This window comes from Salvelinus sp. IW2-2015, linkage group LG4q.1:29 (genome assembly GCF_002910315.2).
Source record: "Salvelinus sp. IW2-2015 linkage group LG4q.1:29, ASM291031v2, whole genome shotgun sequence".
Lineage (NCBI taxonomy): Eukaryota > Metazoa > Chordata > Actinopteri > Salmoniformes > Salmonidae > Salvelinus > Salvelinus sp. IW2-2015.
Genome location: NC_036842.1, coordinates 38,061,502 through 38,075,462, shown reverse-complemented (window position 1 = coordinate 38,075,462; position 13,961 = coordinate 38,061,502). Strand labels below are relative to the sequence as shown.

At 42.4% G+C, this 13,961-nt stretch overlaps 1 protein-coding gene across 1 annotated transcript in view; it reads right to left on the bottom strand.

Annotated features, from left to right (window-relative positions):
• The window catches only part of ppip5k2 (diphosphoinositol pentakisphosphate kinase 2), a 69,233-nt gene that overhangs the window by 47,313 nt on the left and 7,959 nt on the right, over nucleotides 1–13,961 (bottom strand). The window contains exons 4-8 of the mRNA XM_070442901.1: nucleotides 12,032–12,117; nucleotides 6,108–6,262; nucleotides 4,237–4,338; nucleotides 3,357–3,518; nucleotides 2,541–2,662 (exon numbers count right to left, since the gene is read on the bottom strand). Coding sequence (XP_070299002.1) covers nucleotides 2,541–2,662; nucleotides 3,357–3,518; nucleotides 4,237–4,338; nucleotides 6,108–6,262; nucleotides 12,032–12,117 — 627 coding nt within the window. The remainder of the gene's footprint in view (nucleotides 1–2,540; nucleotides 2,663–3,356; nucleotides 3,519–4,236; nucleotides 4,339–6,107; nucleotides 6,263–12,031; nucleotides 12,118–13,961) is intronic.

Sequence of the window (13,961 nt, the reverse complement as noted above, 5' to 3'; positions counted from 1 at the left end):
AATGACTTGTAGATCAATGACTGTCAACACAGTTACATGCTTAGTTCGACACTGATGTGTATCAGTTGTTACAAAATATTAGGTAATTTCAGTAGAAATAAAGTAATATGAGCAAAAAATATTTATAATTAAACCRGCGATTCGTAACGTTTGATTAACGTTAGATTTTTCTGACYGATGCATGCTACATTTGGTTCGGTTTGGGGTCCCCGGAAACATTAGAAATCGGGAACCGATGGGAATCGTTACATCCTGCTGTATAATAAAGCACAAGWGTGTGTGATATACAGTGAACAGTATCTCTCCTTACATAGTTTCATAATACTCTCTCTCCATCCTGTCTATAAAGCAATAGAAGCACTCATCTATCACTCCAGTGTTTAATTGCTATATTGTAATTATTTCRCCACAATGGCCTATATATTGCCTTACATCCCTTATCCTACCTCATTTGCACACACTGTATATAGACTTTTTCTATTGTATTATTGACTGTATGTTTGTTTATTCCATGAGTAACTCTGTGTTGTTGTTTGTGTCGCACTGCTTTGCTTTATCTTGGCCAGGTTGCAGTTGTAAATGAGAACTTGTTCTCAACTAGCCTACCTGGTTAAATAAAGGTGAAATAAATAAATAAWTATAAAAACAATGACACTGGTGATCTAAGATGMTCCACAAACTATTGAATGCATCTCACAGCCAACGGTTCGGTCCAGGTAGCCTTGTGGTTAGAGCTTTGGGACAGTAACCGAAAGGTTGCTAGATCGAATCCCCGAGCTGACAAGGTAAAAATCTGTTGTTCTGCCCCTAAACAAGGCACTTAACCCACTGTTCCTAGGCCGTCATTGTAAATAAGAATTTGTTTTTATCTGACTTGCCTAGTTAAACAAAGTATATATATATATTTATCTTTGTTTAACTAGGCAAGTATATAACTAGGCAATATATATATATATATATACACACACACACACACACACACACACAGTTGAAGTCTGAAGTTTACATACACTGAGGTTGGAGTCATTAAAACTCATTTTTCAACCACTCCCCAAATGTCTGTGTAAACAAACTATAGTTTTGGCAAGTCGGTTAGGACATCTACTTTGTGCATGACACAAGTCATTTTCCCAACAATTATTTACACACAGATTATTTCACTTATAATTCAATGTATCACAATTCCAGTGGGTCAGAAGTTTACATACACTAAGTTGACTGTGCCTTTAAACAGCTTGGAATATTCAAAGAAATTATGTCATGGCTTTAGAAGCTTCTGAGGAGACACGTTCTGTCTCCTAGAGATGAATGTACTCTGGTGCGAAAGTGCAAATCAATCCCAGATTGATTGGAGGAAACAGGTGCAAAAGTATCTATATCCACAGTAAAACGAGTCCTATATCGGACACAGGGGACCTGAAGGGCCGCTCAGCAAGGAAGAAACCACTGGTCCAAAACCGCCAAAAAGCCAGACTACGGTTTGCAACTGCACATGGGGAAAAAGATTGTACTTTTTGGAGAAATGTCCTCTGGTCTGATTAAACAAAAATAGAACCGTTTGGCCATAATGACCATCGTATGTTTGGAGGAAAAGAGGGGAGGCTTGCAGTCGAAGGACACATCCCAACCGTGAAGCACAGGGATGCAGCATTATGGTGTGGGCTTTGCTGCAGGAGGGACTGGTGCACTTCACAAAATAGATGGCGATCATGAGGGTGGACTATTATTGGATATATTGAAGCAACATCCTCAAGACATCAGTCAGGAAGTTTAAGCTGGGTCGCAAATGGGTCTTCCAAATGGACAATGACCCCAAGCAGACTTCCAAAGTTGTGGCAAAATGGCAAAGTCAAGGTATTGGAGTGGCCATCACAAGTCCTGACCTCCAAATTATAGAACATTTGTGGGCAGAACTAAAAAAGCGTGTGCGAGCAAGGAGGCCTACAAACCTGACTCGGTTACACCAGCTCTGTCAGGAGGAATGGGGGGCCAAAATTCACCCAACTTATTGTGGGAAGCTTGTGGAAGGCTACCCGAAATGTTTGACCAAAGTTAAACACTTTTTAAAGCAATGCTACCGAATACTGTAAAATTCTGACCCACTGGGAATGTGATGAAAGAAATAAAAGCTGAAATAAATCATTCTCTCTACTATTATTCTGACATTTCACATTCTTAAAATAAAGTAGTGATCCTAACTGACCTAAAACAGGGAATTTTTACTACGATTAAATGTCAGGAATTGTGAAAAACTGAGTTTAAATGTATTTGGCTAAGGTGTATGTAAACATCCGACTTCAACTGTGTATATATATATAAAATAACATTAAAAAAAAAAACAACTTCAGTGTTTTTATAAGGCAACATATGACATATGAAGCGTTTTCCATCTAAAGTATTACATAACCTATTTCATTCATTTAGGAATACCCATAACTAATTATTTACCACATTTCAAAATGATCATTTGCAAACTGTAAAATGAGCAATTTTAGCAACAATAATTTGTCATTTTCTTTCTCCAAAATGTGGATTCTGACCCCAGTATTTTTGCACAGTCGTCATAATACTTCATGGAGTTCTTCACGAAGCTGAAGCCGTTGACGTCGCACACGTACGACTGGCCGTTGGCACGTAGCAAGTCGAAACCACAGACAGTTTGCTGTCAAGAGAAAGGAGAAGTGAAAAATGAGAATCCGAGCTTCCCGAGATCTGACATTTAAACCTCACTATCTAAAGTTGCAAGCATGCCTTTATGGTTCACTGGTAAGGCAGATACGGGAACTGAAACCTATCGTCATTGAAAGCAGTTTATTGTACACAGTATCAAAAAATATTAAAATACATTATTTGATTAATCAGATGGAATGCACATTATTGGGCCATAATTGAAAACAGACGTAATGTCTTGATATACTTTGATATTTCTGATAATGTGTTACAATTTGGGCACTACGTTCTATTTAGTCTCTAGAGAACTTGGATACTTAGGGCACTTCTACTTTGTGTTTCCTAGCATTTAGGCCACTTGTCTCTCTTTAGACAACCCCCATCACCTTTGCTCGGTCCATTCCACAGGGCTGTCCAACTTAATCAAGTCAGACTAGGGATAATGAGTCAAGTCCCTGGCTTTGTCCTAAATGGTACCTTATTCCTTACACAGTACACCACTTTGTACCAGAGCACTGACCCTCTGATCCAAAGTAGTGCACTATGTAGGGAATAAGGTGCCATTTAGGACACACCCACAGTCTTGGCCTAGCTTAAGGTCATGGTTGCTAGCGTGTTGTCCCTGATTACCGGTTGCTAGTGTGTTGTCATTGGTTACCGGTTGCTAGCGTGTTGTCCCTGGTTACCTTGAAGGCCAGACAGACCTTCCAGGCGATGAGCTTCTCGCGGGCGTTGAGGATGACAGGGTAGCGCACCTCCTTGCCTTCACTGTCCCGCTCCACCTTGCCGTCCAGGGCCGGGGACTTCCTAGCCTCCGCGTGGGCATAGTCCGGCCCCACTGTGTACACCTAAGGACCAAGCCCACCCCACACACAGACACCGCCCCCCACACACACCCACAAAATTATGGTTACCTATCCAGCATTAAAAAAATAATAATTCTATTCCACTTCCATTGTTCTCTGAGAGTAGGGGCTCTGGTCAAAAGTAGTGCACTGCATAAGGTGCAATTCGGGACACAGCCTGACTGTGGTGCTCAAAGCAAAGACCATGGACATACACACTGAAATACTGAATCTAGTGGCCTCACTGTCCTCGCCTTTTATCAGCTGTGTAACTAAAAGCTGGTGCCTGATCCTGCAAAGTAAATATAAATGAGCATTTTTAGCTGCCCTATTTCAGCTGGTCCCAGATAGTAAATATAGCTTGTCCCAAGTGGTACCCTATGGGCCCTTAGACGTAGACATAATATGCGGTTTTAGCTAGATCCCTTTTCAGCTGAGCCCATGAGATAAGAGATATATATACTGCTGGATTGGAGTTCTCCTATTTCGGCGGACTCCGCAGTCTAGACTTGCACAGTCACTCTCCTCTCATCATTTTTGAAACCGAGACAGTCTTCCACGAGGCATAACACATAAATCCTATTATGTTGTTCTTTAAGGCAAATATTGACTCTAAATTCACCCCTGAGGATGCCATACWTTTTAGACAGAATGGAAAACACTGAAGTAAACATGTTCAACACTTGTTTAACACAAACGGCTGTTGGCTAATGGGATGTACCTTCACATCAGTTCCATCCGTTGGCATGAACTCTTCATAAATGTAGGATCCAGTTTTTCGCACATTGCTCTCGGGCGAATAAACACTACTTCTGCTTCCAATCTAGAGGGAAGATCGGGTGGAGAGAAATGACATGGAAAGCCATGAATGCTGTACCGTGGCTTATACATTCTCCAGCTAGCCTTGCATGGTATTAGAGGCTCTAGCAAGCCTTGCATGGTATTAGAGGCTCTAGCAAGCCTTGCATGGTATTAGAGGCTCTAGCTAGCCTTGCATGGTATTAGAGGCTCTAGCTAGCCTTGCATGGTGTTAGAGGCTCTAGCTAGCCTTGCAAGGTGTTAGAGGCTCTAGCTAGCCTTGCATGGTGTTAGAGGCTCTAGCTAGCCTTGCATGGTGTTATAGGCTCTAGCTAGCCTTGCATGGTGTTAGAGGCTCTAGCTAGCCTTGCATGGTATTAGTGGCTTGTACAGGCTCTACCAGGCTCTAGTTAGTATTACATGGTATTAGGGGCTTGTTAACACTGTAGAAATGTTGCTAGAGCACTGAGTTATGGCCTTAGTTAGGAATGTTGACAGCTAATTGTGTGTATGTGTGTGTGTGTGTATTACATGACCAAGAGTATGTGGACACCTGCTCATCGAACATCTCATTCCAAAAAAATGGGTATTAATATGGAGTTGGTCCTCCTTTTGCTGCTGTAACAGCCTCCACTCTTCTGGGAAGGCTTTCCACTAGATGTCTGAACATTGCTGTGGGGACTTGCTTCCATTCAGCCACAAGAGCATTAGTGAGGTTGGGCACTGCTGTTGGGCGATTAGTCCTGGCTCGCAGTCAGCGTTCCAATTCATCCCAAAGGTGTTTGATGGGGTTGAGGTCAATGCAGTCAAGTTCTTCCACACTGATCTTGACAAACCATTTCTGTATGGACCTCGCTTTGTGCACGGTGGCATTGTCATGCTGAAACAGGAAAGGGCCTTCCCCAAACTGTTGCCACAAAGCTGGAAGCACAGAATCATCTAGAATGTCATTGTATGCTGTAGCATTAAGATTTCCCTTCACTGGAGCTAAGGGGCTTAGTCCGAAAAACAGCCCCAGACCATTATTACTCCTCCACCAAACTTTACAGTTGGCTCTAGGCATTGGGGCAGGTAGCGTTCTCCTGGCATCCGCCAAACGCAGATCCGTCCGTCAGACTGCCAGATGGTGAARCGTGATTCATCACTCCAGAGAACGAGTTTTCACTGCTCCAGAGTCCAATAGCATTGAGCTTTACACCATTCCGCTTGAGTTAGCGCATGGTGATCTTAGGGTTGTGTGTGGCTGCTTGGCCATTGAAACCCATTTCATGAAGCTCCCGACGAACAGTTATTGTGCTGAAGTTGCTTCCAGAGGCAGTTTGGAACTTGGTAATGACTGATTCAACAGACAGACGATTTAAAAAAATATATATATATATTCTTCAGTACTCGGTCCCGTTCTGTAAGCTTGTGTGGCCTATCACTTCGCGACTGAGCCATTGTTGCTCCTAGACGTTTTCACTTCACAATAACAGCACTTACAGTTGACTGGGGCAGCTCTAGCAGGGCAGAAATTTGACAAACTGACTTGTTGGAAAGGTGGCATCCKWTGACTGTGCCTCATTGAAAGTCACTGAGCTCTTCAGTAAGGCCATTTTACTGCCAATGKTKGTCTATGGAGATTGCATGGCTGTGTGCTCGATTTCATACACCTGTCAGCAACGGGTGTGGCTGAAATAGCCGAATCARCTAATTTGAAGAGGTGTCCACATACTTATAGTGTGTGTRTGAGATATATATATAGGGCCTATTAGTGTATGGATGGATGTCATGACCTTTTGTGTGCATCCTAACCTTGCGGAAGAGCCTCTGGCTGCCCCCTCCKGCCGACGTGGGGTAATAGATGTAGACATTGTGGTCCTCGGCGCTCACAGGCTTCTCCACAAAGGGCTTCTGGAACACTTCACCGTTCACCTCCACGTGGTCCTCCCCCTCCACCAGGTTACACTCTGGACAGAGACGGCACATACAGCTGGTTATCTATGGGATGAGCAGGTCTTGATCTTCATTCAGACCCCTTAGCAGCAACTCTTTACATACAACAGTGGTCACTAACCCTGGTCAAAGAGATATACCCTGTGCAGCCATTTAATAGTCCAGCACAAAACCAACCAATTCTGTAGCCTGGTCCCAGATCTGTTTGTGCTGGTGTTAGTACAGTGTTTCTATGGTGTCTGCGTCACAGAAGAGTTGTTACCATAGCCTCTTTTACGGCTGCTCTTTAATTATTTGTTACTTTTATTTCTTATTATTATTTTTTATTTTTTAGGTATTTATATTTTTAACTGCATTGTTGGTTTAGGGCGCTTGTAAGTAAGCATTTCACTGTATTCAGCACATGTGACAAATAACATTTGATTAGAATTTTACAACCTGTCATTCAAATAACAATTGTATCATTGTCATCCACTCTCTGTTCAAATCACTTGATAGAATCAGTCTAAAAAAAATTRAATTACAATAAAAGAGAGCAGAAGAGAGCAGAAAGAGACGAGAAATTCTGCACATCCGGTAAATATCTAAAACAATGGTTGATAACCCCTGACAATGAGAGTATTTTAGACGGATTCTTTCACCCGATTTGAGCGGAGAGTGGATGAATGATGCAATTGTTATTTGAATGGCAGGTGGTAAAACAGGCTATGGTAACCACTATTCTGGGATGCAAACACCGTAGTAACGGAGATGAGAGAAACAGATAGATAGAAAATGGACAAAAACAGAAGTTTTCTTGGATATCCTGACAGTTCATAGGCATCTTCATAGGCATCTTGCGGTGCGGCAGAATTTCATACATTGATGCTTTTCTCCCTATATAAATCCGGCTTTATCCAACAGAAAAGGGAAACTCTAATCTTCTTATGCCAGGACAGTGTTTCTATTAGGATTTTAGTTTAGCAGCGGAGGCAAAGTAAGCGTGTTTGTTGGGGGGGGGGTGAGAAGGTCACTTCTGGTGACTTTTTAAAAAGGACATTCTGCTTTAAAATGAATGAAAATTAAATTATGTTGTCAACCATCTGAAATATAATGCTCCCTTTAAAAGCATTATAACCTGTTGCCCAACTGACGCAGCATAGCGGCTTTAAATACATTGGCTAAAGCATAGGGTTGCCCATCTGCATGTGCCTCACTGAAAACCCCCCAAAAACAGCACAGTCACTAAACTGCTAAATTAAAATGGGGCCAGATGGTTTCTCACCTATAAACCTAATAAAATCCTCCATGGCAGTGACTATGTATGAGTAAAGTACCTGTGACCCCACTGGCTAGGACACAACCCGACTTTGGGAKGGAAGGTTTCTCCGTTTGCACAGAGGCTTATCTGCTAGATTCCACAGCAGTCGTCACTCACAGCCACTTTACTGCTGCGTGCCTGAAAAGGCCTGTTCCAACGGGAAAAACTAAGTGGACGTGGCAGACTTGCAATCTGATATTTAATTTACGAATTGGTTGATGTTATGGTAAGGTTTCGTATCAGGCTAATAGGCCTATTAACAGGATGCTTGCTGGTCTGAAAAGTCCCCTTAGTGTTCTGACACAATGGGCGGGGTGTTTAAGTTCACTTGACGAATGCCCATTGGCCGTTCTAAATAGGCCTTCTCAACATCCTCTGGTAAATACATGGAATCCTACACAGTTTATTTCAATAAATATGAACGTAGAGATGAAACAACATGGAATTGTAGTAGAGATTCCATTCCATAGAAAGGAAAAGAAACACCACAGTATATCCCATTTATCACAATGGAAGCCAAGAGTCAGAGAGGTCAAAGCAGACAGCTGTCATGTCAACAGATGGCCTCCTTATATTGGCCACCCATACTAGAGAACCAGTAGAGAAAAACAGGGAAAGAGAGGAGAGCGAGAAAGACAGAGGAGACAGAAGGACTAGTCTACAGTACATAATCCTGGAAAAGGGAGAGCAAGAGCGAGTGTGAGAGAGCGAGAGCGGGAGAGCAAGTGGGAGAGAGGGAACGTGGCAGAGAGAGATTGAAACACCAGCGTGAGTGGGTGTATAATCACTAAGCAGTGCAGAGCTGAGACAGGACTGAGACAGGAAGCAGGTCTCCCAGGCCTAGTGGTGCTCCAGTTTTACTCCTTAGAGCAGGGGGTGGATGGGAACGAGACAGCTGCTAACACACACGGTTCACTGCAGCTACATTACACAGCTGAGCCTATAGGCCTATCTGAACATTTTCATTTTAATGAACACAACCCTGTGTACCAGGACTGGATTAGACCTGGTGCCCATTCAAACATTGTGTGGTAGCCATTCAAACAACAATGAGGCATCAAATCTAGACAATGAGGCATCCTGAATGATCAATGGTCTGTGTTGATGACGTACACTTGGGAAAGGCTCTACCATCAAAAGGAATGAGCTAAATTTAAGCCGTAGGTGAATGGCCTTTATTTGCCAACAGCAACAGATGTGGTGTGAAAAGGTCTACCCAGCCGTAGCTCATATTCCTATTGGATTTGAACATGACGGTGGGGGTTCATTTCAGATGCCAAATGGCTGCATTGTCCTTTAGAACAGGATTGTTTCCGCTAAAACAGTATTGTTTCCCCATCTGTTTCACAGTCATGGCTAGTTGCCATTTTAAGACTGAAATGTAAAAGAGTTTTATCCCTGTAACCTTTCTACATGCCAGTAATCTTGTGTTTGCAGCAATCTAAAGGACGAGAGAGAAATTTAAGCAGTYCTGATTGATTCCATTCCAGATACAACAGATTTGAAAATGTAAAAAATTAGTTTGTATATTGAGCTCTGTCAAAATCATGCCAGTAGACATGGAGGAAAAAAAGGGGACATATTGGACTAGACAAATAACATCACTGGCTAGGTTTTCCATGCAAATATTCTAAATTCTACATAAAGACAATATGCACGTTTCCCCACCAGCGGTGTTTCCACCAAACGGACTCGTTGAGGATAGAAATTAGTGCGTGATGAAAGTAGTGCACAGAAAATGTACTTTTTCGCTTAACTTTTAACATACAGAATAAAAATCTATAGGTCAATGTGTTTTCATCACATTTTCAACTCTACTGATAGTTTTGTCACAAAAAACTGTTGCGTTGAATAGCAAAGGTGCCTCCTCTGGTCTTGGCACTCTAGCCAACAGCTTGCCGATATAGTGCGGTAGRATGTGTGGGTAGGCTAGTCTACATGATGAGATTATTATGGATAAGTGGTTATTTTATCAATATTTGAGCATAAAGGCATTTCCGCCACCATTTCTCACATAATTCAATTTACAGACACAAAAAGATCCAACCATGTTGAACAAACAATTTATCTGTTGTCATTTATAGAATTGTGCCGAAACATCCTTTTTCTATCACAGCTGTCATAGTTTCCTTTCCACACGGTTGAACTTTACTTGCATAACAACTGTGGATGGAAACGTGGTTCGTGAGTAAATCTTTGGACACAATTTCTGTTTGGATTATCATAAGAATAAACTACAACAAAAGAACTATGGCACAGACCAAGCAGTGCAACAGGATGTTTACAGTCTAACGTGAGGTGCTGGGCAGAAATCAAATGGAGAATAACACAATGGCCTAAACACTGATCTGACAGTGATTCATAATGTTATATTCCTATACTGAAACACTTTTTTGTCACCATCATTAAGGTATACAGAGGCSTATTTGAGAACGTGCCCCATATTCTATGAATAAACTTAAAGGGACATTACACTTCAAAGCTTGTCTGATGTTTGCAAACCTCAAGCCTGTTCTTCTGTTGAGGTAAGTCCACATTACAGGCCATCCCTTTTGTAGATCCAGCTATATGCCACAATACCAAGATGAATGGAAAAGAGAAGCACCATTTGATTTAAAGATTGGCTGTGCTCATCTTTTCCATTAATCTTTGGGWTKGAGGTATAGCTGGATCTATATACAGTGGGGAGAACAAGTATTTGATACACTGCGGATTTTGCAGGTTTTCCTACTTACAAAGCATGTAGAGGTCTGTAATTTTTTTGTCATAGGTACACTTCAACTGTGAGAGACAGAATCTAAACAAAAATCCAGAAAATCACATTGTATGAATTTTTAAGTAATTAATTTGCATTTTATGCATGATCAAGTATTTGATCACCTACCAACCAGTAAGAATTCCGGCTCTCACAGACCTTTCGTTTTTTCTTAGCTTTCATTACCTGTATTAACTGTGCACCTGTTTGAACTCGTTACCTGTATAAAAGACACCTGTCCACACACTCAATCAAACAGACTCCAACCTCTCCACAATGGCCAAGACCAGAGAGCTGTGTAAGGACATCAGGGATAAAAATTGTAGACCTGCACAAGGCTGGGATGGGCTACAGGACAATAGGCAAGCAGCTTGGTGAGAAGGCAAACACTGTTGGCCGAATTATTAGAAAATGGAAGAAGTTCAAGATGACGGTCAATCACCCTCGGTCTGGGGCTCCATGCAAGATCTCACCTCGTGGAGCATCAATGATAATGAGGAAGGTGAGGGATCAGCCCAGAACTACACGGCAGCACCTGGTCAATGACCTGAAGAGAGCTGGGACACACGTCTCAAAGAAAACCATTAGTAACACACTACGCCGTCATGATTAAAATCCTGCAGCGCACGCAAGGTCCCCTGCTCAAGCCAGCGCATGTCCAGGCCAGTCTGAAGTTTGCCAATGACTATCTGGATGATCCCAGAGGAGGAATGGGAGAAGGTCGTGTGGTCTGATGAGACAAAAATAGAGCTTTTTGGTCTAAACTCCACTCACTGGTGTTTGAGGAAGAAAGAGGATGAGTAGAACACCATCCCAACCGTGAAGCATGGGAGGTGGAACATCATTCTTTGGGGATGCTTTTTCTGCAAAGGGGGACAGGACGACTGCACGTATTAAGGGGAGGATGGATGGGGCCATGTATCGCGGATCATGGCCAAACAACCTCCTTCCCTCAGTAAGAGCATTCAAGATGGGTCGTGGCTGGGTCTTCCAGCATGACAACTACCCAAAACACACAGCCAGGCCAACTAAGGAGTGCTCCGTAAGAAGCATCTCAAGGTCCTGGAGTGGCCTAGCCAGTCTCCAGACTGAACCCAATAGAAAATCTTTGGAGGGAGCTGAAAGTCCGTATTGCCCAGCGACAGCTCCGAACCTGAAGGATCTGAGAAGGTCTGTATGGAGGAGTGGGCCAAAATCCCTGCTGCAGTGTGTGCAAACCTGGTCAAGAACTACAGGAAACGTATGATCTCTGTAATTGCAAACAAAGGTTTCTGTACCAAATATTAAGTTCTGCTTTTCTGATGTATCAAATCTTATGTCATGCAATAAAATGCAAATAATTACTTAGAAATCATACAATGTGATTTTCTGGATTTTTGTTTTAGATTCCGTCTCTCACAGTTGAAGTGTACCTATGATAAAGACCTCTACATGCTTTGTAAGTAGGAAAACAAAATCGGCAGTGTATCAAATACTTGTTCTCCCCACTGTACATGATAAGTACTCATCTTGACATTAGATTACTTTTGAAGTCTGAAAGCACATTTTAGATTTTTCCCTAGCATCCAAAAACTTAATTCAACCAATCAACTCATCATCAAGCCTCTGATTATTGGAATCAGGTGTGTTAGTGCTAGGGGAAAAACAAAGAAAAATGTGAACGACTTTGGGTTGCCAGGACCAGGATTGAGAAACAGTGCTTTGACCTTTAAGGTACTGGGTACTAACCCTCTGGTCTCGCAGGGTCTCTGTTGAGAACGGCGTAACGTGGGAGCAGGATGCCCTGGTTCTTCAGGATCCGATACACCTCCCTCCTGGAGGAAGAGAAATGCTAGATCAGCTGACTGAGCATCAACAACACAGGGATCAAACCACTCTTTTCATTAGCTGTGTGGAGTCAATTAGCCTGCAGCAAGGCTTCACCTTCAAACAGCTGTGTGCCGTTTCAAGTCTTTCTGAATGTGACCACTTTTTTAAAGGGATACTTCAGGATTTTAACCCTTTATCCACTTCCCCGGAGTTACATGAACTCATGGATTGCAATTTTCTGTCTCTGCATGTGGTTTTATGGAAGTTGCTAACTAGAGCAATTGCTAGCTAGCGTTAGCGCAATGACGAAGTCTATGGGTATCTGACTTCMAGTTATTGTGCTAACGCTAGTTAGCATTGGCTCGCAAAACTACCTGTAACTTCTTTCATACTGGACACAGAGACATAAAAATAGTATCCACGAGTTGATTTACTTTTTGGAAGTAGATTGGCAAAATCCCGAAGTATCCCTTTTCACCCTGCTTCTTGATTGAACTGGCCTTTCATTAGCATCTATTGACTTTGCATTTACACTATATCAAGTGGTGGGTGTCAAGTTTTGTTTCATCATATCGTAAATATAGGATATGCCCATTGTACAGCCAATCAGCAATGAGATGCGTCCAAATCAGCACAGTATTAACTATATTAAAACAATAAATCACAGCTTTTAGCTGGGTATTCGCTAATATGCATCTACTGGTATAGTGTGTCCGTCTTTGAATGCCTCAACGTTTTTCTTTCTCAAACTCTTTAGGGACTATTGTGATGAGTCCAAAGAGTACATTTGGAGTGAATCTGACTTAGTCCACAATAAGGTTTTTTTAATGATTATTTTAAGCATTTTAGACAAAAAAGTTAATTGTTAATAATTTCCTTATTTTTTTACAATATCAATGCCAAACTTAATATGGTTCATCATGTTAATGTCTTTGACTCTATTAGGGCTGCGGTGGTCATTGAACTTTGTCAGCCGGTTATTGTCATGCAGAAGACTGCCGGTCTCACGGTAATTGACCGTTAATTAACATACACTTATAAGTCCCATGCCCTTATATTAAGAATAATATTACTAAATTTACTTGAATAAAATGGAAAGGATATTTTTCCCATTCCAGAGCAAGTGCGCAAGCCTATAAAGTGTTGATGTTGAGTGTAAAAGTGATCATTTGAAACAGGTCCTATATGCTAGATTTAGATTCTGGGATTCTCTGCCTCTAACCCTATTACAGGGGCTGAGTCACTGGCTTTCTGATGCTCTTCCATGCCGTCCCTAGGAGGGGTGCATCACTTGAGTGGGTTGAGTCACTGACGTGATCTTCCTGTCCGGGTTGGCACCCCCCCTTGGGTTGTGCCGTGGCGGAGATCTTTGTGGGCTATACTCAGCCTCATCTCAGGATGGTAAGTTGGTGGTTGAAGATATCCCTCTAGTGGTGTGGGGGCTGTACTTTGGCAAAGTGGGTGGGGTTCTATCCTGCCTGTTTGGCCCGGTCCGGGGGTATCATCGGATGGGGCCACAGTGTCTCCTGACCCCTCCTGTCTCAGCCTTCACTATTTATGCTGCAGTAGTTTATGTGTAGTGGGGCTAGGGTCAGTCTGTTATATCTGGAGTATTTCTCCTGTCTTATCCGATGTCCTGTGTGAATGTAAGTATGCTCTCTAATTCTCTCTTTCTTTCTCTCGGAGGACCTGAGCCCTAGGACCATGCCTCAGGACTACCTGGCATGATCACTAGTTGTCCCCAGTCCACCTGGCCGTGCTGCTGCTCTAGTTTCAATTGTTCTGCCTGCGGCTATGGAACCCTGACCTGTTCGCTGTGATTACTATTATTTGACCATGCTGGTCATTT